We start from the raw sequence: 27,803 nt of genomic DNA on the forward strand, positions 1-27,803 counted from the left end.
ATTTCCTGGCCCCTCTAACACTGTAAGTCCCAGTAAAGAGTGGGCAGTGTTGAGTGTAATTCCTGCAGGGTCTGTTATACTGTTCTGTGTGTGTGTTAGCAATACAATTCAGGATTATCAGTTATTGTAAGGGGGGGTCTATGACTGTAGGTAGGCCGGATTACAAGACGCTCCCTAGGGAAGGAGGGGGTTTCCTTCTATAGTAGAGTAAGTGTTTCTGGGAGTAGTTCTGGGTTGTCGTCCAGAGTACGAGGGCGCAGCAGAGAGCCTCTCCCCAGAAGGAGTAGGCTGACCGCACTAGGGTGTAAGGTTAACCAAGAAGGGGTTATTTATGGCCTCAAGTCTGGGGATTGCATTCAGGGACTATATCCTGTGTATCGTCATGCTGTACCAATAAACCCCAGTTATATCCAATCTGGTGTACTAATTGAAATGACCACCCAAAGAAAAAGTGCCCCTGAGGTCCATCCTGGCCGCACCAGTGTCTTCTTGGCTGGAGGCACTGCTACTGACCGATTAACATAAAAATACCCTGTCCTTATGTTCTCCCTACAACATCGCGGAGATCTCCGGCCTCCTGTTCAATCTCACTGGTATGCACCAGAATACACCGGTAGTGACACTCTCACATAGGATGGGGGAAAAAGTGCTACATATGTAAATATAGATGATTATTATTAATAATAATAAATATACCTTATGCTTCTATATGTATCCTCTCTCTTTTTACAGATACCCGCCAGGGTTTTTGCTTTTCTGAGGTTTTACAAACAATGTGCCAGATGTCATCAAGCAGTCGTAATCATGTCACGAAATCTGAGTGTTGTTGCAATGGAGGTAGAGGCTGGGGCAACCAGTGTGAGATTTGTCCACTTCCAGGAACTATCCACTACAAGAAACTTTGTCCACATGGTCCAGGCTACAGTACTGATGGGAAAGGTAGGTAAGATGTTCGTACTTACTACAGGTGGACAGTTTCACTGGTGTTTCGGTTTAAATTTTTTTTCATGTTTTGGCTTAGCTGGAATAATTTCTGGAAAAAAAATCTCTAAATAAGCAAAAATATATATTTTAAACTTTTCGCACTTTGAGCTTTTTTGTAAACGTTTGTCCACTTCATATATATATTTATCTAATATCGTCTGTGATCAAATGCATTGTAAGGAACTCCAACCCTCTCTAATAGCGCATCTGAGATCAGATGCATTGTAAGGAACCCCAACCCTTTCTAATAGCGTGTCTGAGATCAGATGCATTGTAAATTCGTCTGTATTTGGTACAATTTTCAAATGATCTGAACATTCCAGGGAGCCCTTTACGGGACCAAAATACTGTACATGCTAGAACAACTACAGTATCCCTCCATTGGCAGTCTCTTTCTGCTTGAGTTAGTTGTTCCAGACTGAGGTCAGTATCCCAAAAGTCAATTTTTTTTAAAATATGTCTATTCTCTAAATACCCTTTGTATTAGAAATCATAAATGAATACATCTCTTATAATATGCACTTCACTTAAAGAGGTGATTGGAATGGATTCTAACATAAAGAGGAATCTCATCTGTTAATACAGATATTGATGAATGTAAAGTGATGACAAACCTGTGTCAAAATGGACAATGTATCAACACCATCGGCTCTTTTAGATGCTTCTGCAAGTCTGGCTACACAACTGACATTGGGGGTACAGCCTGTGTTGGTAAGATCTATATATTATACATCCTAACCTTTATGTTGCATTGAAATGAAGGGTAATAATGAGACAATATTTGTTTGACAAATGCAAATTTGGTGGCGGGTAACGTGGTTTCTTTTTTTTTCTCTTAATCTTGGCGTGTGTCCGTTCACAAGATAGGACACGTACCATGGTTTCCCCATCTTATCACTCAGATGAATGATAGTGGCTTAATGTATAACACTATACTTTGATATTAATTTACCACCCTGCGGACAAAATAATTCACCACTTGTTATTTCTAAAATATATAGACGTATACGTGCACTCAAAAATAAAAGATACTCGCGGGTGCTGAAACTCAATGGTGGAATCCCGCAGAAATTACGTTAACATTGTAGCAATAAAAATAGAAAGGTCTGCTGTGTTGGACCGAAACGTTGGATGAATAAATACTAACCAGTAGAGCACTATTTTGGAGTGTTACTCTTTTCGATTCATTTCCATATTAATCAAATGCTATGTGTTGCCAATTTAATATGCACCTACGTGGAATAACCAAATGTTTTAAATAAGTAACAAATTACTCAATATGGAAAAACAAGTATATTTTATACATTATTAGATCTCAATACATAATTAAATTGCTGTCATTACAGATTTTAAACTTGAAATAGAAATAATAAATTGAATAGATATGGGTTTAAAAAGCACAATTTGCTCATATTTGTAGATTTGCCAACAACATGATCAGAAAAGATTTCCTTTTTGCACATTTATTCTGACATATTTTCTCAAATTAATCATCTGCAGTAACTTCAGCTATTTTCACATCATTTTAATTGCATTGTAGATCTTGATGAGTGCTCACAGTCCCCAAAACCTTGTAATTTTATCTGTAAGAACACAGAAGGCAGCTACCAATGCTCATGTCCACGAGGATATATATTGCAAGAGGATGGGAAAACCTGTAAAGGTAAGCGGAGCAGAAAATATATTAGTAACAAATGGTATTGTATAGAGCTCGTCTTCCTGGATTTGTTCCTGTTTAACATTTGTTGTTGTTAAGCTAAATTCATCTAATGGATTGCAAGATAATACCATAGAACTTGCATTTGCCAATCCATGTCTCTAAGTCTATATGTCCACATGTGCAGCCTATAAAAAGTAAAACATTTAACATTTGCTTCTTAAAGGAGACAAATGGATTCCATAATACACTATTTCAATCAAACCATCCTACAGAGCAGTTTATAATGACCCAAGTAGTTACCATGGACTAATTAGCCACTAAACTGTGCTTAATCAGCATTCATTTTGATAACAATTTCAAAGCCCTAAAATGGGATACTTTTTCTGCATTTTTATTCTATGTAATATTAAGACGTGCTAAAGAATTAAACAACACTCATTAGCATAGGACGAAGAAAATCTTGCCATATTTGTTCCATTTCTTTCCTTGTATTCTTTCCTGAGACTTTTCTCCATGTGATCACTTTCTGTTTTCCTCTCCTTTTCCCTCTGTCCTTCTCTTTCTCTCTTCCTCTTTACCTCAGCTAACAACGTAATAACTCCAGCGCAGCATGGAATGAGCACTATAATTTTTGTGCCAATGAGCTATCGGAGATCATCGATTTAGTGAATAGCAGGTAAAGCCGCTAAATTTCCAGTGAAAAGTTATTTACATTTATATTTTGACTGATAATATCAATGAGAAATCACAGCACTCGTTGTTTATCTTTATTGCCCAGCTTTAAGCTTTAGTGAATATAATTCTGTTAACGATCAATATTTTGAGGTAAGAGTTTTAGGTCTGAGTCTGCACCATTAAGAGACAATGTTAATGGTTTTTCATGGACTAGGAAAGATTCACTGGCATTGCAAAAAGTTATCGGCATTGTGAGAGCCTAGAATTGAGTTGATATGAGTCTTGAATTGATCAAATGATATTACAATGATAGTAACTTTGAATTCTATCTACCAACGCAATGAAGTGTGTACTTTGACGTACAGTACTGCATAATTTGTGTGTGTTCTGTTATGGATTACAGGTATTTTCTGGCATATAACGCATAATGAATACAGGTCACAGGTACATATATACATAGTATCATTATAAGGCCTAGTATAGCTTAGAGTATACTGTTAAAATCCTGGCTTTTCTTGTCTTAGAAATAATAGCTTGTTTTGCTGAGAAGTGGCAGGATATTGGGACAGGTTACATAGGCATAAAAGGGGAACTAACTCACGTAAACAGGCCGTGGTCTAACGGTAACTTATGAAATATATCATACGTCAGTAACTGTAATTCCTGATGGTAAACAACATACGTCACAAACCACAGAGCATGGACACATGACACGTGTCACACGTACGCAGCAAACCATGAAAGACTATAATAGGTTTGCACGACTCCATGTTAAACCAGAACCGAACTTAGGTGTGAAGTCACACAGATGAGACTTGAGCTGGGACTGGCTGACCTATCGTAATATCTTTTGGTTTGTTAGTATTTACAATGCATATATAGTTATATAATCTCTGCATAGTTAGGAATGGATTGGTAACATACTGTAACTGCTAGCCATCAGCTTATAAGAAGCTTGTTGTGATATTTCTGATATTTCTGAATATTGTTGTGATACAATAAATGATAAACCTTATCTTATACAAACTCTGAGTGACCTTTCTTTATAATAATCTCACAATACTCTCCATAATATTATTAATATTTGAGAGTGTGGCCAAGACTTTGCAAGTACGACATTGTGGTCAGTGCTCTCTGCTTAGTGCAGGACATAACTCACCATAAGGCATTACTTGGGAAAGGAAGGTAGGCAAAGAGCCGAGATTAGTTCTTGCGTCAGATTTAGACACCGCTTCCGATATGCATTGTTGATTGTTAGGTCCCAGAAAGTTATTTCACCATATAAGTTGTGGATATTTTGAATGAACGTACACAATTTTATTCATTTCATTATAATCTGTTACTCTTCCTTAGCTCCTCCTTTTCAGATTCCCATAACACAATGTCATGCACCTGGGGAAAAATTGGAGCAAAGACTTTGACACATTGACCATAAGAATCACAACTGAAAAAGTATGCTTTTTGTGTCAACTTTGCTCCAAAATTGCCTTGGTACAAAGACCCGGATTTCTACTATCAGTAATTCAGATTGCATAAAAACAAGAAAATTGCAATTAAAATACTGCTCCGTATAAACATTTTGGCCATGTGTGTGTCTGGAAGATGCAAACATGCATCCAATTTGATCTGAATGATTTAACTTTGTTTCTTGTGGTATACTGAATGAACAGTATGTATTATTTGCACTTAGAATAGTCAGCTTTATTTTAGGGCTGTTGGATAAACAATATATGTGAAAAATCTTTAGCTAATTAGAGCAGTTGGAGGAGTGACAATATTGCTACCTGTAGAAATGTCGATGACCTGTATGAAAACGAATAGGTTTATACATACAGTACAGGTATATTTACATATACTGTACATGTTTTGTCAGAAGTATTTCACTGGTATTTTTGAAGAGTGAGAGAGTATATAACTGGTTGAAGCAATAGCCCTGAACACCCTTCATTTTCTGAATTCAGTCTGCTCTTAATACATGTCTGAGAATCTTCCTTCATAAGAACGTACTTTACTGAACGTCTCCATGCCTGTGGCCACATACAGGAAAATGATAAATACTTTGGATGTCCAGACTGGTAGTTGTAAGATGTCTGCAAAAATTCTAGACAAAAACACTATCAAATACTTGTGCACCTGTTTGTGGCTGAAACAGAAAGAGAGGGTATGCTGTATGTGGCCAAAAACTGCTTAACGTAGACCTCCTGTTTATTTTAGATCTTGATGAATGTCAAACCAAACAGCACAACTGCCAGTTCCTCTGTGTCAACACTGTTGGAGGCTTCACTTGTAAATGTCCTCCTGGCTTTACACAGCATCACACTGCTTGCGTTGGTGAGAACAATTACTCATTGACAAATATAATTTTGAACATCTGTGCCGAAAAATAATTCTGTTAAATGATCTAATGTGAGAATGAATACAAATATTTTTGTTGCTCTGTCATTGTGTCTTTTTAAAGCCATTAAGATGTTTGAGATTTCAGATATGCTTGGTTTTTATATTGCAAATACAGTAGGTCACTTAGCACACAGGTATGATTCTGGAGATGGGTTTTCACCGCTTGCCAGCAAATATAAAATTATGAAACTGGTTATCAGTTCTACTTACATTACTTTGCGGAGGATAACAAAAAGCTGTACAGCATTCAAGATGAGGATACAATAAAAAAAAAAACATCCTTTATAATATCACTATGGTGTGAAACTCCTTCTCCACGTCAATTGAAGGTTCTAAACTCAATTGCAATTCAACAAGCTCAGACACTTCTCAGAAATGGACAGCATATTATTGACACCATATTTGGGGGAGATCTGCTCTGTGGCAGTCCGTATTATAAGGCAAGGCTCTCCAATACGGTCTAGAAGGAGGTGTACAATCAAAAGTCACAATTTTTTTCTGATTGCATTTGCTTTGTGTGTAATTTTGCATGGTAAATCTTAGTTTAATGAATAGGTCCCACTGCATAAGTAACAAGGACTTGAGTACTTACCTTACAGATTACTTACTGTATACTGTATAATATATTTTTTTTAGATAAAAAAAAAGATCTCAATACTCTTTAGAATACCTGTGTAGGACAATAAGCACAGATATTTTCAAGTTAATGCTCTGCATAAATTCCGGGAAGGGGGTTGTAATAATGCATATATATTTGTTTTTTTAGATAACAATGAATGTGGTTCACAGACCTCTTTATGCGGTGCTAAAGGAGTGTGTCAAAATTCACCAGGCAGCTTCACATGTGAATGCCAAAGAGGATTTTCATTGGATTCAACTGGGTTAAACTGTGATGGTAAATGTAGAATATGAAATACTTTTATCTTTACTTGTATTGTTATCTTTCTTGAATTTGTCCATGTATCAGGTGTAGTTTAATTTTTTTTTTTTGTGCGGAGTTAGGTAAAAAGTTAAGCTGAGAGGTTTTATATCCTCAGGCCTGGCAGATTCTCAGACACAGTAGTAATGGGTCACATATAATTATGCGCAGTGATGCAAAATTTACACATTCCTTAATCGTTTTATTAACACTATCCAAACAAGATGGAGCTAAATATTTTTTTCAGGAGGCTCAAGATAAAAATACCTTTCTTTATGCCAGTGTTGCTCCAAAATTTGCTTTGTTACATGGATATACAGTACAACCTTCTCCTTTAATCTTTTACTGGTAAACAGCTTAATAATAAGATTTCACCTCACCAACTTAAACTCTGCCGGTCCATGTGTTTATTACATCATGTTACTGTTGATTAAAGTAAGAAAATAATCTCTATAAATGTACTTTGCCAATCATTGCAGGGTTCTCCAGCTGCAAAGGTTTATTTATTTTTTTAACCCTTTTTTAAAATTCTCGGGCATCCTAGCCTTACTGCCAGTAATTATATACTTAATATTTTTTTATTTAATTTATGGCTTTCTTATGAAAAAACAAAATCTTCTCAACAATATATTAGCCACAATCACTTTGTTCTTCCGAAACCTTGTTTTTGTCTTGCTTCTCCCAGCGACTGAGTTGGTAGAAGAGGAATTAAAAAGTATCTGAGGGTAGTGGCTACTAAAGGTTAAACAAACCTGTAATTAACAGGTTCGCACAATGCACTGAGTTCAATTAATGGAAGTGTTAATATAGGCACATCACCACAAGGGAACGTTTCAAGGATAAGAACCCCACACCATACTTAGGTCTTAACAATAATTTTACCATTCACTTTATGGTGCTTTCGTGTTCTCCCTGATTGCCCCAGTCAAGTGGTTGAGAGAAGACGGAATATATAAACCGCAATTGAGCGCTGACTGACCTTCTCTCTCACACCCAGTAGCAACATGTCTACCATTTTATCTTTCATAGTATCGGACAAAACAGTGATAATATCACTACGATCTATCCCAAGGCATTTTTTTAACCAGTGGTATAAGCGATAATCCTATCTTTATCAGACCAAATGCTATAATTATGTATATTATGAAGGGAATTTTAAGCAAACATGAAGAACATTGTGCCTCAGCTATGTCACTTCATGATAACGGAAACTTTCCATTTAGCATACATTTGCATGACATTAAAACTATTTAGATTGCATTAACAGGTACAGTTGTGTGAAAAAGAAAGTACACCCTCTTTGAATTCTATGGTTTTATATATCAGGACATAATAACAATCATCTGTTCCTTAGCAGGTCTTAAAATTAGGTAAATACAACCTCAGATGAACAACAACACATTACATATTACACTGTCATGATTTATTTAACAAAAATAAAGCCAAAATGGAGAAGCTATGTGTGAAAACTAAGTACACCCCTACTGCTTCCATAGGAATTAAGATGCTAAGTAGCAGACAGGTGCTACTAATCAAATTCCCTTGATTAATTGATCATCAGCAACTGTGACCACCTCTATAAAAGCCGAAGTTTTAGCAGTTTGCTGGTCTGGAGCATTCAGGTGTGTGTTAACACAATGCCAAGGAGGAAAGACATCAGCAATGATCTTAGAGAAGCAATTGTTGCTGCCCATCAATCAGGGAAGGGTTATAAGGCCATTTCCAAACAATTTAAAGTCCATCATTCTACAGTGAGAAAGATTATTCAAAAGTGGAAAACATTCAAGACAGTTGCTAATCTTCCAAGGAGTGGACGTCCCAGCAAATTCACCGCAAGGTCAGACCGTGCAATGCTCAGAGAAATTGCAAAAAACCCAAGAGTTACATCTCAGACTCTACAGGCCTCAGTTAGCATGTTAAATGTTAAAGTTCATCTTCTCTCTAAAAAGGACATGGCAGCACGGCTTAGGTTTTCAAAGTTGCATCTGAACAAACCACAAGACTTCTGGAACAATGTCCTTTGGTCAGACGAGACCAAAGTGGAGATGTTTGGCCATAATGCACAGCGCCACGTTTGGCGAAAACCAAACACAGCATATCAGCACAAACACCTCATACCAACTGTCAAGCACGGTGGTGGAGGGGTGATGATTTGGGCTTGATTTGCAGCCACAGGACCTGGGCACCTTGCAGTCATTGAGTCGACCATGAACTCCTCTGTATACTAAAGTATTCTAGAGTCAAATGTGAGGCCATCTGTCTGACAGCCAAAGCTTGGCCGAAATTGGGTCATGCAACAGGACAATGATCCCAAGCACACCAGCAAATCTACAACAGAATGGCTGAAAAAGAAAAGAATCAAGGTGTTGCAATGGCCCAGTCAAAGTCCAGACCTCAACCCGATTGAAATGCTGTGGTGGGACATTAAGAGAACTGTGGATAAACACATGCCCGCAAACCTCAATGAACTGAAGCAACGTTGTAAAGAAGAGTGGGCCAAAATTCCTCCACAACGATGTGAGAGACTGATAAAGTCATAGAGAAAACGATTACTTCAAGTTATTGCTGCTTAAGGTGGTTCTAGAAGCTATTGAATCATAAGGTATACTTAATTTTTCACACATGGTTTCTCCATTCTGGCTTTATTTTTGTTAAATAAATCATGACACAGTGTAATATGTCATGTGTTGTTGTTCATCTGAGGGTGTATTTACCTCATTTTAAGACCTGCTAAGAAACAGATGATTGTTATTATGTCCTGATATGTAAAACCATACAATTCAAAGAGGGTGTACTTTCTTTTTCACACAACTGTATGTGCATTCTGGATCTTTGACAAACAATCTTAGGGCATTCTTTTTTGTCACTTCATTGTCACTTCAGCAATGTGAAACTGAAATGTATTAACAACTTTGTTTTCCTCACCGTGTCTTCTTTTTGTAGATGTTGATGAGTGTGGTGGAAATCATAGATGTCAGCATGGCTGTCAGAACATGATCGGTGGCTACAGATGTAGCTGCCCACAGGGTTACATTCAACATTACCAGTGGAATCAGTGTGTTGGTAAGAATTATAAAGGCAATTATCTCTTATAAATACAGTACTTTTATTTCTTTAATATTTCTCCGACTTCTTTTCTGTTCACCCAGTGCCCCTCACTCTTCAGTTTATCCAGCATAGCTTTTATTACCTAGCTACAGTAAAATACAAATACTGCTCAATCCCGTTATAGCGTGATCCGCTACAACAGAAATCAGCTTATAACGCCGTCTGAGCATGGCTCCCGTTTTTAAAAAGCTAAGCTGCATTTTTTTTGTATACAAATATTCAATGCATTATTGCTAACGGACACACACACACACACACACACACACACACACGGAGACACACACACACAATGAACCTCTGCAGAACTTTAGGAGAGGGCAGCTGGACCGGGTTCTGTCCATCCAGGGTGCGGGTGAGACGGTGAGTGCTGGGGGGCGGAGGGGGGTGATAAAAAAAACATCATAGTGAAGATCTAAACGGTTGTAGACCTGGACTGCAGAATAACCAAACAAACCACCTTAATTAGGTATTGACAACACAATCTCGATTAGGTAAGCAATAATGAAAGCTTATTTAAACGTCTAGTAGAGAAGATCCACTAGATTTGGAGTAAAAGTACTTTCGAGAATTACTACAGCTTAACTGTGAATATAAAAGACTAAAAGAAACAAAAAAAGTAAATATATATATATATAGAATCCAATGCACAGCCGGCATACCATATGCAAGTAAATAAGTTTTGGTGCTTATCCCATAAAGCAATAACAGACCATACGATACCGGTTGCAACACGACATCAAGGGACAGCACGCAGGTAAGTAAATCAAAAATGTTCTATATTTGATAGAAGACACAAAAACCGACGTTTCGGTCCCCCAGTGGGACCTTTCTCAAGGTGGTGCAATTGAATGCAGTGCACAATACATATATATACCCCAAACCCCAGTGCAATTCAACAAAACCAATCACAGTTAATTAGCCTCACCTGCCTATGTGACATGCATCCACAGTATCAGCAGGTGGACGCTCTTTATATTATATACATACACACACACACACACACACACACACACACACAGATAGAGTCCGCATACACACCTCTAATGTGATGTACTAACAGGACCAGAAAATATATTCTAAATTAAAGAGACTGGTCAGTGCTCTGAGACAAAAATAGATATAGCACAATCAAGACAAAAAAGTCTCAGGAACGAGCACTCAGAATATGTACTGACAGAGTAACAAACTTTAATGTCTTCAATTATAACATGCTAAAAACATATTAAAACCAAAAGGGGACAGGACCCTGGATAGACATCATATACACATATCACAATGACAGGATAGGCTTACTACACCAACATCCTAAATAAAGGCCAATACCATGAGGTGTAATGTGCAAACCTGAGAAAAAAATATTTTTCTTAGGTACGCAAGACCGGACGGTCAAATATGTAGTCAAAAGACCTGAGGACTATAGAAAGCTAATATTACACCACATATGCACCACACATACAACAGAAAGATGAAATAACAACAATTAGCATTTGGAAAATTGAGTAAGTTGAAAATAAGCAGCGAATGTGAAGGAGAGTATAATCTCAACTGCAGTAAATCTTGGTAAATCCCTGAAGTACTATCCTCAGGTCTTTTGATTACATATTTGACCGGCCGGTCTTGCGTACCTAAGAAAAATATTTTTTTCTCAGGTTTGCACATTACACCTCATGGCATTGGCCTTTATTTAGGCTGTTGGTGTAGTAAGCCTATCCTGTCATTGTGATATGTGTATATGATGTCTATCCAGGGTCCTGTCCCCTTTTGGTTTTAATATGTTTTTAGCATGTTATAATTGAAGACATTAAAGTTTGTTACTCTTTCAGTGGATATTCTGAGTGCTCGTTCCTGAGACTTTTTTGTCTTGTTTACACTATACTATATATATATATAACGCAACTGCAAAATATATATATATATATATATATATATATATATATATATATATACAGTATATATATATATATATAATTTGCAGTTGCGTTAAGTTTGTCAAAAGTTTTTTTTTCAGCCTCTGCAATGCCTTTTCACTACAGGCCCCTCAAACAGTGAAGGGGTTAGGAGTTAAAGCCGGTTTATTTTATATGTGAACTGCTGTACTGTTACAATGCAGGAGATATCCACTCAACGTTGTCAGCCCCTCTGGCAGAAGAGAGGTTAACAGTTAAGCACATTATACTATCCAATATGGAAATATGCAGGAAGCCAAGGCTGGTGCTGCAGAAAATAAAATCATAATTGAAAAAAAGTATTTACCCTTCTTTGCTTCATTCATCTAGTTAGCCATACCTGTGCCTGCAGGGAGGTACCCAACTGGCTGGATAAAGCTACAATAAAAACAGAAACGTGTATGAAATGCACAGCGGATGTCAGACAAAGCCTTTGATTGCTCATCTAGCTCACATTTTATGCTGACATCTAAATGTCTTGTACCTCCATGGGGGTGGTGGGGTCTTCCCTGCGCGGTCCTGATCGGCGAGGGGAAGCCCTAGTGCAGGGCAACCCCGGTCCAGAGGAGGATGTGCAAGGCCTAGCAGAAGCAAATCGGGGTACAGAGGGGAGAATAGGAAGGGGAGCACAGGAGTGCGCCGCCCTAGGTGGTATCGCGCGGCGTGCGCTGTTCTGCGGCAGCCTTTTTTTTCGCGATCCCGGTTATAACGCGGCCTCATTATGTGGACCCCGAGCATCGTGTTATAATGGGGTTCAACTGTAGTATGAAATTAACAGGTCAAATTAAATATCAAATTAGCTATCTTTCACTGGCATAAGAAAACAAAGTTACAGAAATGTAAATAATCAATACCAAATACATAATTTGTATCTTGTAAATACATGAAAGGTTATGTCATTTTCAAAATTTTCCATATACAGTAAATAAAAAAATGATGTATGCAAAAATGTCTCTCAATTGTGATTTCTTCTGGGCATATGTATTTGACCAGTATTCTGTTATGCATGAAGATACAGTAAACATTTATAATGATGAAATGCTTCTTTCTGACATAGAAACAAATGAGTTGCCTTATATTATAAGTGCATTTCAAATTAAATTCACAATAGAAAGTGTACTGTAATCCTAATAATAGTCATTGCAAATAACATTTAAGGCAGTCTAGTACCCTTTAAGTAACCTTTATGTCTCATTCTAATTGCACTGATGAGAGTTTAATGGGAGCAGAAAGTTTGGCTGAAGTTTGGATAATTTTTTCTCCTGGCAACCTGTTCAAAGGCAGAAAACCCTGAATTGGGAATGTCTGGAGAGTAGACTTTCCTTTTTTTTGTCAGCTGTACAGGCATCAATAACAAACTTCAAAAGAGTCGTGGTGCCCAAAACTATTTCCAGACAAATCGCTGCTCTTTGATATTCTTAGTTCATATTACCCAACAAAAGCCAAACATATAGTCTAATAATTAGATAACACCGTTTTTAGTAACTTGTAGCCTAATATTTTCTACACACCATAAAACAACATACAAACTGGAATGAATGATTGAAACAGATATTATTGTGCACTAACTCGTGACATCTCGCGATTAGTTTAAGAAACTGTTCTATGTTACTGGTGGCTCCATTTATTGAAATTGAGTCATGTTAAATGACAAGTTCAACATTGCGGCAGCAGTAACGCAATATTGTGTGATAATAGGGTGCTGATAGCAGTGAAAAGATATCTTTTGTGCATGCTAATTCCACACTTTCTTTTGTAGATGAAAACGAATGTGCCACCCCAAACACGTGTGGTTCTGCTTCATGCTACAACACACTCGGCAGCTACAAATGTGCTTGTCCATCTGGGTTTTCCTATGACCAGTTTTCTGTCTCTTGCCATGACGTAAATGAGTGCACATCTTCAAAGACTCCTTGCAATTATGGCTGTTCCAACACTGAAGGAGGTTATCTTTGTGGATGTCCTACAGGATATTACAGAGTTGGGCAAGGGTAAGACTGAGAGTACCTTTAATATCTGAGAGCTCTGACACCAGCTCTGTGCAAAGATTTAGTGCCAGTCTATGTGGTCTATGTATCAAGACAAGAGTGTTGCAATTATGGGGCACAAAATATGCAATGTATAAAGAAAAAAATGAGAAAGCAAAACGATTTTTTGTTTACCTTTTATATATCTGGAACGATGTTTTTTGCCCTGGAACTGCACAATTTTGCCTGGATACATATGCACCAAATATAGCCATAAACTATATGATAGCCATACTGTGAAAATAATACATTTTGTTAACCTACTGTATATATTGAAACATTCCTGGTGCATTGTAAACATGTTGGGGTTGATACATAGCAACTTGTATCCTGCGCTAATACTATTAATAGTCTTTTTAGGCTTTACACCACGTTGAACTTGGCAGACGATTTGGATGCACTTTCTCTTTTGTTGTGTGCACAGAAATCTTCACACTTAGCACAGTCCATTTCTGTTTGCCCCCAAAAATGAAGCATACAATTTTTGATGCTGTTGGCACAGGTTAGAGAATAGTACAAGCGCAATTTAAAATCAGAACTGTGCGCCAATTTTGTGCCAAAAAAGCAGACTCTTTGTACGTATAATGAGATGATGTGAAGTTATTGTATTTTAACTGTGTCTAAAGGAATGCACATTTACTCTTAAATTATGAATTGATGAAGGTGCCTGCGAGGCATCACAGAATAATATACTATAGGGGCTGCCAGCATTGATTAAGTCAACAAGCTGTCTGGGAGATTGAAAACCACAGAAGTTTAGTACAGCCACAGCTCATGCAGAAAAAACTGTGTCTACCTACCTAAAACATTGTAATCATATTAATGTAAATCTTATGTATGTTATGGAATGCGTATATCATTTCCTGCCAATGAGGGCTTCCTAATAAAGAAAACATATAGCAACTACAGTGATTCATATTAAAGATGATAGGGTCCGTGTATTCAATTGGCACTTTTTATACGAAGGTGAGGAGGTAGGTGTCACGATGACACCAACTTTTATCAACACATTTATATTTCTGGGTACTTGATTGAACAGAACAAGTTGCAAAATAAATTGTGATTTATTTCCTTAATAGACAAACACACGACATCTGCAGAATACATTGAAAACAACACTCACTGGGATAAGGGAACAAAATAAATTGTCCTTGGAATGAAAGAAATTGTCCTTTGCTTGCAAGCGCCAGAAATGCAATCTTGGTTTTAAAAGTCCTGTGGTTATGTTGTTATTAACCCCTTCACTCCTGGACTGGTTGCTGCTGGGCTGGAACAAAGGCTTGCATCTTTACATCATGGATCAAAATTCAGGAATCACACTGGGGATACCTGGGGAGCCACAGTTATAGACTGGCCAAAGCTATCTTTAACATGTGGATCCAATCCCCCTCGTGGGAGCAAAACAACCCACGAACAGCCAAGTTACCCACAGTTCATAAGACCGGTCAAAAGGGCTGTCCGGTGGGCAGGGCGTATGGTAAGGTTGATGCCCATGCCACTTAGCATACCTGGGCTACACCCATTTCTTGGCACCACTAAGTCTGATTTTTGACCCGGAGGGGTCACTAGCCTGACATCTGCTGTGCATCAGTATGTCAGTTTTGTATACATTATGGGTCTGCTGGGTCTTTTCATAACTGATACTCTTTTAGACAGGAAGATGCTAATCAGCTCGATCTCTTTGAGGCTCCATCATAAAAATACCGAAGCTCATTCACCCATATCACAGCTGTATGTCCACGGAATTCCTGCTTGGACTTACAAGAAATAGCTCCTGCCTTACATTTAAGATCTGGAGTTTTTACCCACTTTATTAAACAACATGTTACGTTTGTGTTATAACTGAACCACTACATGCGCATAAATATCATTTTTACACTGTATTTGCACCTCAAAAATCAGGTTTCTGGGTGCTTTCGTTCTAGAATTAGTATTTCTCATTGAAATGCTGGCTTCTAGACTACCATCATTTGTCGGTTAGAGGGTATGGCAAGCAATGCATCTTGTCTTTTACCCCCGCAGGCAGGGAATGGCCTGCAAATGGGGAATAAAAATGGCTGGGATAGGGCAACCACAGTAATGCATAGCAAATCAGGTATTAACCCCTTCCTCCCCGTCACAGTAGGTTATACCAGCTTAGACACATTACTTTAAGGAATGCAGAAATAGATGCACGGTATAATAACATGTGCACCAAGTAACATCTATCGCTCCATGTACTGGTAACTCTGTGAATCATATAGTGGTCTAACTGGGATAGAAACAAAGAAAACTAACCTGCAACACTTAGTCAAAGAGATAACATATTATGTCTCACTAATGCTTCCTAATTTGCAATTTGATGCTTAGGCCCCAGATTAAATACCAATATGTTTCAGACTAATAAAAAGTGAGCATTAAAGTTTATTCAATTTGTTGCAGGCATTGTGTTTCTGGGATGGGTTTTAACAGAGGCCAGTACCTGTCTCCCGGAAGAGAAAGCAGTGAAGATAATACGTTATCCCCAGAAACTTGCTATGAATGCCAGGTCAATGGCTACTCAACGAAAAGTGGAAGGACGAAAAGAAGTGCTAATGACACAGAGCCTGTAGTGGTAAGTTAGGAAATAATTAATTTTACATGAAGTAATGTGCTGTAATACAAGTGTCTAAATTATATTGCCAATAAAAGGTGTAATCCCACATAGTCGGCCAGTTGACTTTGCTAGGGGCCTCTGAATGTTGTCAAGCAAGTGTTTCCGTCACACTAATCCCAGCCCTGTCCTTATCACAGATCCAATAAAGTTAAGGTGAGGGGGGGCACTTTGGCCGCACGAGCACTCGCTTAACACACACAACATCACACACAAGGGACTAGCCAGATGAAATCAAACCCCTCCCAAGTGTAACTTTATCAATTAAATAAAAAATACTCCTAGTTGTCAGATTTTTGATAAATCACCCCTTTAAACATGTTACTGGAATTAGTTCATTTTACTCTTAGAAGGGATTGCCCCTTTAAAATGATCTACATAGATTGGAATTTCAAAAATAAATACATCCACTTCCCCTATTAGGAAGTTTCATGTAATATTTATATTGTATCGTGTCACCACAGTACTCTGACTAAGAAATTATAAATGTGGATGTCTCCTTGTTTAAAGCAGGGATGCACCTGTAGCTGGATCATATGAATTACCAGACAGACAATGGCTGACTATCTTGCCTCTTTGTATGATGATACTATAATAAAGTTGTTTTTTGTTTGTGTACCGTGGCATGTGACAGGCAGAGGTTTTGTCTTTACAAATGTTGGTGTACAGTTTAGTGACGGATGACAGAGGTCTGTTGAACCAAGGATGAAACCATATTTCTGGGGGGGGGGAAGCGCCAGTGAAGGGTTGTGAAATAAACTCCTGAATGCAAAATGTGGGTTGGAGTTGATTTTCACAACCGTATGGTTGCAAGAACTAAAATGTGATTTTGAGACCTTGTCATCTCGATATATATATATATATATATATTTTTTTAATATGTTTAAAATTATATATATATATAGATATCTATATATATCTATATATATCTATATATATCTATATATATCTATAGATATCTATAGATATCTATAGATATCTATAGATATCTATAGATATCTATAGATATCTATAGATAGATATAGATAGATATAGATAGATATAGATAGATATAGATAGATATAGATAGATATAGATAGATATATATAGATAGATATATATAGATATATATAGATAGATATAGATAGATATAGATATATATAGATAGATATAGATATATATATATATATATATATATATATATATATATATATATAATGGGAATCAAAGAAATCCGCAGCACTCACTCTTGAATGTCCAAAATACAAAGGTTTAATCCATCAAAAAAACATCAGGGGTAAATACAAGAAAAATGGAGTGATGTTTCGGAACTCCCGGTCCTTTCTCAAGCCCCTACAACTGTGTGCATCACACTGGGTCTAAATATAGTGCCTGAACCAGTACAATTGGGCCCAAAATGTTGCTAGGGGCTTGAGAAAGGACCAGGAGGTCCAAAACGTCGCACCATTTTTCTTGTACTTACCCCTGATGTTTTTTAATGGATTAAACCTTTGTATTTTGGACATTCAAGAGTGAGCGCTGCGGATTTCTTTGATTCTCTTCCTATCTATTTTTGTTGCTGGATGGTGATCCTGGCTACACTGCTAGCACCCGGAGTAATGAGATAAGTTATTTGTCCTGCATTGACCCATTTAGAGTGCCCTGAACATCATCTGTTCCTTAGCAGGTCTTAAGCTTAGGTAAATACAACCTCAGATGAACAACAACACTTGACATATTACACCGTGTCATGATTTATTTAACAACAATAAAGCCAAAATGGAGAAGCTATGTGTGGAAAACTAAGTACACCCTTATTGCTTCTATAGGAATTAAGATGCTAAGTAGCAGACAGGTGCTGCTAATCAAATGCCCTTGATTAATTGATCATCAGCAAGTGTGACCACCTCTAAAAAGACAAAGTTTTAGCAGTTTGCTGGTCTGGAGCATTCAGGTGTGTGTTAACACTATGCCAAGGAGGAAAGACATCAGCTAAGATCTTAGAGAAGCAATTGTTGCTGCCCATCAATCTGGGAAGGGTTATAAGGCCATGTCCAAACAATTTAAAATCTACAGTGAGAAAGATTATTCAAAAGTGGAAAACATTCAAGACAGTTGCCAATCTTCCCAGGAGTGGACATCCCAGAAAATTTAGCCCAAGGTCAGACCGTGCAATGCTCAGAGAAATTGCAAAAAACCCAAGAGTTACATCTCAGACTCTACAGGCCTCCGTTAGCATTTTAAATGTTAATGTTCATGACAGTACAATTAGAAAAAGACTGAAAAAGTATGGTTTGTTTGGAAGGGTTGCCAGGAGAAAGCCTCTTCTCTCTAAAAAGAACATGGCAGCACGGCTTAGGTTTTCAAAGTTGCATCTGAACAAACCACAAGACTTCTGGAACAATGTCCTTAGGACAGACGAGACCAAAGTGGAGATGTTTGGCCATAATGCACAGCGCCACATTTGGCAAAAACCAAACACAGCATATCAGCACAAACGCCTCATACCAACTGTCAAGCACGGTGGTGGAGGGGTGATGATTTGGGCTTGTTTTTGCAGCCACAGAAACTTGGAACCTTGCAGTCATTAAGTCGACCATGAAATCCTCTGTATACCAAAGTACCTTAAGAGAGCTGTGCATAAACAAATGCCCACAAACGTCTATGAAGTGAAGCAGCGTTGTAAAGAAGAGTGGGCCAAAATTCCTCCACAACAATGTGAGAGACTGATAGTCATACAGAAAACGATTACTTCAAGTTATTGCTGCTAAAGGTGGTTCTAGAAGCAATTGAATCATAAGGTATACTTAGTTTTTTCACACATGGCTTCTCCATTTTGGCTTTATTTTTGTTAAATCATGACACGGTGTAATATGTCATGTGTTGATGTTCATCTGAGGTTGTATTTACCTAATTTTAAGACCTGCTAAGGAACAGATGATTGTTATTATGTCCCAATATGTAAAACCATGGAATTCAAATAGGGTGTACATTCTTTTTCACACAAATATATATATATATATATATATATATATATATATATATATATATATATATATATATTGTGATGCCGTCACTGCCCTCTAAGGGCTAGAATGGTGAAGTTGTGGGACTTTACAGCTCTCATAGAGTTAATCATTCTGGAGAGGTCTGTTCAGCTGTGAGTTAATGAGCTAATTAGCCTAGACTGTATAGTCAGGAAGTGATACAGAGATTCCCCCCCCCCCCATGCTGCCAGACACACACTGTTGAGAGTTATACAGAGAGGATGAGAGACGCTGCTGCTAGACTGATCTGAAGGCACACACAGACAGCCCTGTGAGAGACTGAAAGGAGACCTGCTGCAGGTACACTGGGTAAAGTGGGGAAAGAGTTTAGTTCTCCCACGATTAGTTAGGGACTAAGCAGTATTAGTACTCCTGGAAGGAGTTAGGTCTTTTGTTTCTGTTTTGTGTTATGAGTTAACCCTGTACCTGCTTTGTACCCTGTAAATAAACCCCTGCTTAGAAAGTACAGTGTTTCCTGCCTTTGATCTGGACAAAAGATCCGACGCTGGGACTGAGATGTCACAATTGGTGAAGTTTAACGCGGGCAGTCCACAAGGCAGTGAAAGTGGAAAATGGAGGAATTTCTAACCTCGCTTCAGTACAAACAAACAGATAATTCTGCTATTTTAATGCGGGGGTTGCAGCAATTGGCTAAGACCCAAGAGGAGATGTTAAAATCCTATAATGAGAGGTTACAACAGATGACAAAGTCACAAACTGAAAGTACGGTGGCGTTAGTACAGCAGATGGCGCTGTCCCTACATCAGACGCTAAAAGAAGAGCAAAACGAGGCGCAACTTCGCCTACACCAGGAGCTCCGAGCGTTGGGAGAGAAAATGACCGCCCAGCCTAGAGTGGCCCCACAGGTCGCTCACCAGGTAAAAACGCACCACATTCAGAAAATGACGGACGATGATGTTGAGGCGTACCTGTCAATCTTCAAGCGCACCGCAGTACGCGATGGGTGGCCAGCTGTGGAGTGGGCGGGAATAATTGCTCCCTTCCTGGTGGGTGACTCACAACAAGCTTATTATGACTTAGAGCCCGAGCAAGCTAAAGACTATGTCTCCCACCCTGAAGGCAGAGATTATGGCACGGCTAGGGTCACTCTCGCGGTTCGGGCCCAACGGTTCCATTCTTGGCGTTATGCTATAGAGAAGACACCCCGCTCTCAACTCTATAACCTTATACACTCTGCAAGGAAGTGGCTCCAGCCTGAGGTATGTTCCATCGCTGCAGTTGTCGAAAGAGTCGTTATAGACCGGTTCCTGAGGGGTCTCCCCCGCACCAGAAGTGGGTGAGCCAGAGTGACCACAAAGACGCCGAACAGTTGGTCGCTTTAGTCGAATGTTACTTGACTGCCGAGGAGATGTCCAAGAGTTCAAGTCCAGATGAGTGCTCCGGTTCTCGCTTCCTGCGCTCCAGGAGGTCCGATAAAACTGTTCATCCGAATAGGAATCCCCAAGGACTCATTGACTTGCGTAAAGGAGTAGGAAGTCCCACAGCACCTAGGAAGGACTCTGGTCTCGTTGTTCCCAGTAGACTGGAGACAAAACACCGACCCAGTTTTGGAAGGTACTGTATATAGAGTGCTACAGATGCCATGAACTTGGACATGTGGCCGCAGTTTGCCCTCGGAACGCGGAACCAATGGAATGTAACTTTTCTGTGGGGCATGGTTCGCGCTGGGTTTCTACAGTTCAGCACAGTTCTTGCAGTTCAGAAGAGGACGACGAGGACTCCTATGTGGCCCCGCGTAAAGGACAACCTCCGTGTGCAACAGAAGCTGCAGGGAAAGCTTACCCCGTGGCATCAGAAAAGACCAGAGGTGGACTACAACACAGAGCGCTTGGCACAATTGTCACAGGAGTGATTTCTAGCCTTGGTACGACAAAGGCTACCGATACCGCCATAAGCAGAAATCCAAGTGAGTCAGACCAAAAGAGTGTTGACTGGAAACGGTTCTATGAGGCGTCCCAACAAGACGTTCAACGCCTCATCGGCCAGCTAGAAGTTTCTCAGCAAGAGGTCTGCACGTTAAAAACAGAGCTGGGTAAAGTAAAGCAGCAAGTGCTACAGGAGCGACTGAGTACCCAGTGGGTCCCCACCGAGCAGCATGATGAGCTGAAGGCCACCCTGAGCCTTACCCAAGTATCACTGGAAGCAGAATACGAAAAAACTAAAAATGTCCAAACCTTGGAATCTGAAAAACTGAAGTTGGATAGAAGGCTTCTAGAGCTAATGCCGGATAACTGAACACACGTCCCAGCAACTCACAGCTATAAAGGAGGACAACCTCAAGCTGGAGAAAGAGCTGGAGAAGCAGAGAGCCTGCTCCGTCACCAAAAATCAGTACACCCAGGAGAAAGAGGCATGGAAAACAGAAGCAGCAGCAATCCTAGCGACAAAAACTACAGAGATCCAAAATCTGAAGGATGCGCTGACACAAACCCAGAGCAAGCACCGGGAAGAGATGAAGGCCCTGAGAGGAATTGAATTGGCAGCTGCCATGAGCCAGAAAAGAAGTATAGAATGACAGCTTCAAGACCTGAGGAAGGACCTGGAGTTTGAGCGTGCTGGCCGCAAGAAGGCAGAGAAACAACAGCGTGACCTAGGCGAAGAGCTCAAAGCTATGAAGACTGAGTGGGACACTACGCTGGACTCTATTACTGCTCAGCATGAGGTCTTATGAAGAAAACCTTTAAGAAGAGGTGAATGTCAGACATGTCTGACAAAGAGGTTGGTGCACGGGATAGTGCACGGGCCGCTCACAGGACAGTGTTTCGCTGGGGGGAGGGATATGTGATGCCGTCACTGCCTCTAAGGGCTAGAATGGGGACGTTGTGGGACTTTTCAGCTCTCGTAGAGTTAATCATTCTGGAAAAGTCTGTTCAGCTGTGAGTTAATGAGCTAATTAGCCTAGCCTGTATAGTCAGGAAGTGATACAGAGATTCCCCCCCATGCTGCCAGACACACACTGTTGAGAGTTATACAGAGAGGGTGAGAGACGCTGCTGCTAGACTGATCTGAAGGCACTCACAGACAGCCCTGTGAGAGACTGAATGGAGACCTGCTGCAGGTACACTGGGTAAAGTGGGGAAAGAGTTTAGTTCTCCCACGATTAGTTAGGGACTAAGCAGTATTAGTCAGTACTTCTGGAAGGAGTTAGGTCTTTTGTTTCTGTTTTGTGTTATGCGTTAACCCTGTATCTGCTTTGTATACTGTAACTAAACCCCTGCTTGGAAAGTACAGTGTTACCTGCCTTAGATCTGGACAAAATATCTGACGCTGGGACTGAGACGTCACTAAATATATATATATATATATATATATAAATACACACGCACACACACGCACACACACACACACATACATATATACACAGTGCTCAGTGCTCAACAAATCCATTTGCCCGCTCGCATGGGGCGAGTGGATTTTGTGAGGTGGCGGCAGGACTGACTCAAGACTAGAGTAGAAGAAGAAGCTGGTGGCGGGAGAAGATGATCACCATGTCAGCAGGAGGTGTTTAATGAAAAAAGACAGGCGTTGGTTGCAGCATGAGAGTATTCTTATCCATGCGAGCAGCAGGGGAAAAGACGGCTGCGGTCCGACCTGGAAGTCTTCAGTAAAGTCACTACTCTACCCGGATTTTCTCCTGCTGCTCACATGGTTTCTGAATAAACTCCTATTGCTTCTGCCGCCGCCCGCCTTTGCCATTTAATGCCTCCTGCTGACCATCTTTTCCCGCTGCCAGCTTCGTCATCCGCTCCAGTCTTGATTCAGTCCTGCCGCCGCCGTCCACCTAAGCCAGGTAAGTAGGGCAGGGGGGAGCGAAACAGAGGCAAAATCAGACTGACTGACATATTTATTTTTTCTGCGGGGGGAGGGGGGGGCGGGGGATGATTGGCGAGTGCCTTTTTATTTGACCGAGTGACGTTTTTGTATAATTTGCCCTGTGTGTGTTTTTATATATATATATATATATATATATATATATATATATATATATATACTGTATATATATAGGCAATACGATACCGTATGAGCGAATATCAGAGGCAGCATTCCACGAGGTAGTCAAAAAAGATTTGTATTTAGTGAGACATCATATCTTGGATATGATGTCTCACTAAATACAAATATTCGCTCATACGGTATCGTATTGCCTATTTTGTTCATACAGGATTTGCACTCTCCTTGATTTACCTGACGGAGTGCCTTGTTCTCATTTATTCACTATATATATATATTTATTTTTTTTTCTAAAACATTGGAGAAAATTATACATTATACATTATCATTTGGGTAACTTAAATCTTCTTCAGCATTAGGAAGAGGATTCATCAGGGCTAGAGTGGACCAGGAACGTGCTGGAATAGTGTTCCGGGAACTTATTTTAGCAGGGGGTACAGTGTTCTTCGCTCCACTCTACCTTCCCCCACCCCCCAGGTCTGTCCATACCCCCCACACCCCAGCAGTCCTAACAGGGAAGTTATTCCCCACCAGAACTGTGGGCCCTATCTGCCAACGGGCAGGGGCTTGCATGCCCGACACCACAGGTAGGGCCCGGGGGTGGGGGGGTGGAGTGAGTGAGAGAGAGAGAAGATGGGGTAAAGTAAAGGGGAGAGAAAGAAGAGTGGGAGAGTGACAAAGACGAGGGGGGAAGGGGAAGAGCGAGAGGAGAGGCAGAGTAAAAGAGGGAAGATGGTGGGAGAGGGGGAGAGTGAGAGGCAGGTGGGAAAAGAGCATGAGAGGTTGGGAAGAGCATGATGAGGAGATCATGATGAGGAGAGCATGCAGGGGAGATGCTGGAGAGGAGTGAATCATGTGGGATAGAAGCAAGGTGAGAAGGGAAACATGAACGAGTTTGTGTGTGTGGTGAGAGTGGGGTGACTGGTCAGAGGGGGTCTTACCTTCTCAAGTGCGGCCCTTCTCCTGCAGCATTGCATTGTCATAATGTCCCAACGTCAAATGATGCAGGGGACGTCTCATGGTGACACGTTGCCATGACAAGACCATGTTACATGATGCCGTGAAACTGCAGGAGAAGGGCCGCTCTTCGAGGATTTGTCCGAGCTGGCACGTAAGTACAATCCACTCCTGAATCTTCACTTTTTCTGAAATGGAATTTGTTTTTTTGCAATAATGAAATCAAATTAAAAAAAATATTGTGATATTGTTTTCAGTTTATGGTGTTTGAAATTTAAAGTGAAATTTTAAAAGTTTCACATTTTACACTTCTCAAGTAATTGCATTATCAATCATCACTGCCAACTTACTGTATTTTTCTTGTTGGCAATAGGCACCTACATGACTCAGTTGCATTTCATAACTTTTGTAGTATTTCAGTGTCTTGTGACCCACTTAATGTTAAACACTTTCTGTCAGTGTTTGAATGACCAAGGTTTTGTTATCATCTACTGTACTATGCATTATAAACACTGTATTATGTACTGTAGATCTTCATTTATGTAGTGCGCCTTACATGAACATAGTGCTTCATATCAGTAATACACGTGATATAATAATATAACACATAATGGGAATAAGCGCTTCAAACATGAAAGCAACATTATGACAAGGAGTCCCTGCCCCAAAGAACTTGCATAAGTGTATATTTGTCTGATCATGTATGAAGACTATGTGGATTAATACATTTCTTGTTTTCTGTGCAGAATGAGGAGATAAGCTTGCAGAGCCTTGATACGGACGTGCCACTCAAAATGAAGTTCAACATTTCTCAGCTGAGCATCAAGAAGCACATACTGCAACTTATCCCAGCAATTCAGCCCCTTAATAACCATGTGCGCTATGTTATCTCACAAGGCAATGACAGCATCTTCCGCATTAACCAGAGGGATGGACTCAGCTACCTCCATGTGGCTCAAAAAAAGCTTATGCCAGGAACTTACACAATGGATATTTCCAGCATTCCCCTTTACAGAAAAACTGACTTAATTAAACTGGAAGAGAAAAATGATGATAACTACCTCCTAGGGGAGCTTGGGGAAACTCTCAATATCAGGCTACAAATTGAGCTCTCTTAAGAGAAAATCAAACTCAGACCAGATCTTCTTTCACGTCCATCCCCTTATTTATCCACCTGAGCATGTCTTCTTTTCCAAAGCTTTATGGAGTCAGTGACTATTGTTAAAGAACCTCTTGTTTGTATCTGTCCTGCACAATGACCTTTGCAGGAGGGATAACTTAGACACAGCCATGGTCAAGTTTTTGAAGGATATGTCAGCCATGGTTACTGTTACATCTAGCCACAATTTAAATCCGGTAGAAATGCAATGTTGAGAGACAACATCCAGTTTGTAATGGTAAATAAACACAATTGGTGGGATTAAAAACCTAGTACCAAATGAAAGTAGAAGATGCAACTCAGTGGCAGTCACTATTGCCGACTCCGAGTGGTAGATAACAACTCAGGGAGTTTTCAATTCTGACTGCGACATGGCGTTTGTTCCTTTAAAAAAATTAAATGAACCCTCGCAACATTGGGTTTGTGTAATCTCAAAGTCCTATCATATTGATACTCTTCCACAGTGGTTGCAATGAAGAAATCATTGTTCCTACTGCTGTGCACCCAATCAATCCAAATGAAAGCCTTAATCCCCAATAGCATTAGTACATCGACAAATTCCACCTACTGGGACCTTTTTTGTTAGCAGTTTGCAACACTATAGGGTATTTTGCTATAGTCCCCTATGAAATGTAAATGTTTATTTATTTGTTGCAGTAATATATGGAGTGCATAGCAAAATATTTAAACAAGGAGGGAGCCTTGTTTGGTTTTTATCTAGTTGTATAATGTGAGACATTTCAACTTATTCATTTTGTAAACAACAAAACTATGAACTGCACTGGTTTGTTTACCTTGGTTACTGTAAAAGGATATATACAATGATAGCAGCTAAGAAAACAAGTGTCTCAACCCTATCAAATATTTGCAAAACCTGAATGTTTTAAAAACATCAGAAGAGCAATTAGTGGAAGTCCACACAATTAAATCAGACACTGGCCATTTTTTTTTTTAACAGTAGTTGTGTAACATGACACAATTATGTTCAGCTGCTGTTGCAAAATACCATGACTGCTTCACGCAACCTTAGCATTGCAATTTAAGATGTACAGTAATTCCTCGTCAAAGTAGTTGTACTGTACAGCACATAATTCCCGTAAGAAAAATGGTGCTTTACAATGTTCTATTACTGTAAGCAGCTCCCTTCGTTGACGGTGATTTCCAATGCATCAGACTGTTTTGGATGGTTTTAACAAATGGTGAATTCACTATGAGCTGCTAGTTATGCACGCAAATCATGCAATCTGTGCAGGCAGGGAAACTGTGTGTGTATATGATTTTTTTTGTAGACATTTTTCACTATTAATTTAGTATTACACAGTATGCCTCAACTAATAATTTTGTTTAAAAGTTTTTCCACAACTTATTGGAGTTAAGTTACGTTGTTTTTTTTATGTTAAATACTGTGCCTTTTCATTAAGAAAGGGTATACCAATACTGCATTTTTTTTGGACAACTGGTGCCTGTAACTAGTTATATTAAAGTGGAACCTCATATGAGAAACACCTCAGTCACTTATGGAGACTTTCTATAACACACCTGTGTAGACCAAAGACTATTACAGACTAAGAACATCATTTTTTGTTTATTTCATTTAGAAAACAAAACTGTGTTCATGTTTGACAAATGTTAATGTGTAAAGCATTTGTGTTTTTTTTTTTTTATAGTTTGGTGTGTATCTGGTTGACATCCGTTTCTTACAATAAAGCTTATTTTGGGGTACATTTTGTCCCTTCATTCTAGATCATATCAAATGTTAAAGTTTATTATTATGTGGACTGCTTACAGAACCCAAAATTGTGAGAAATCCATGCAAGCTGGGCTATCAAATCTAAGTATAACTATATTATGAGACCCATATTCACAAAAAGAAAAATACTTTAACCAATTTCTAGCAACACAGAAGGGTGAAAGTGAATATTTGATGGTAGAAGTATTGATATTAGATTTAACATCTGTCTTTGACCCAGTGGACAATGCAGGGGGATGATGCAGGGCATTGCACACAATCTAGGGGTAACTGTTATTGAAGTACATGGGCGGCTTTATAAAATTAAAGTAAATAACTCACCTGGCCTCCATTGGCATGCATCCAAGGGTTCTTAAAGAGCTACGGAGTAGATCCTCAGAAGGTCATTACATTTTTAGTGTGACGTTATCTATTTTTTACGTATTGATATCCTCAGACTTCCGTTCATATTAGCGAACGATAATAGCATTACGATATTTAGCACCTTCCAAAAGCTGCCCTTGCTCACATCCAGGCCCTGATTATCATGGAGTTATTTTTTAGCTATTTTTTGGAATAGCCTAAAATGACCAATGCACTTGTAGTGTATTA

The 27,803-nt window shown here is 39.3% G+C and overlaps 1 protein-coding gene across 4 annotated transcripts in view; it reads left to right on the top strand.

Annotated features, from left to right (window-relative positions):
- Nucleotides 1–27,184, top strand: part of FBN2 (fibrillin 2) — a 271,752-nt gene extending 244,568 nt beyond the window's left edge. For 3 of the 4 annotated variants that reach the window (XM_075600216.1, XM_075600237.1, XM_075600232.1), the window contains 9 exons: nt 733–939; nt 1,570–1,695; nt 2,525–2,647; nt 5,534–5,650; nt 6,483–6,611; nt 9,579–9,698; nt 13,449–13,680; nt 16,138–16,309; nt 25,050–27,184. In XM_075600216.1, the coding sequence (XP_075456331.1) occupies nt 733–939; nt 1,570–1,695; nt 2,525–2,647; nt 5,534–5,650; nt 6,483–6,611; nt 9,579–9,698; nt 13,449–13,680; nt 16,138–16,309; nt 25,050–25,421 (1,598 nt within the window). In that variant the 3' untranslated portion in view covers nt 25,422–27,184. Of the gene's footprint in view, nt 1–732; nt 940–1,569; nt 1,696–2,524; nt 2,648–3,227; nt 3,321–5,533; nt 5,651–6,482; nt 6,612–9,578; nt 9,699–13,448; nt 13,681–16,137; nt 16,310–25,049 lie in introns of those variants that run through there. The other variant, XM_075600224.1, reaches the window with a different exon arrangement.
- The last annotated feature ends 619 nt before the right edge of the window (nt 27,185–27,803 follow it).

The sequence above is a fragment of the Ascaphus truei genome, chromosome 1 (assembly GCF_040206685.1).
Source record: "Ascaphus truei isolate aAscTru1 chromosome 1, aAscTru1.hap1, whole genome shotgun sequence".
NCBI lineage: Eukaryota > Metazoa > Chordata > Amphibia > Anura > Ascaphidae > Ascaphus > Ascaphus truei.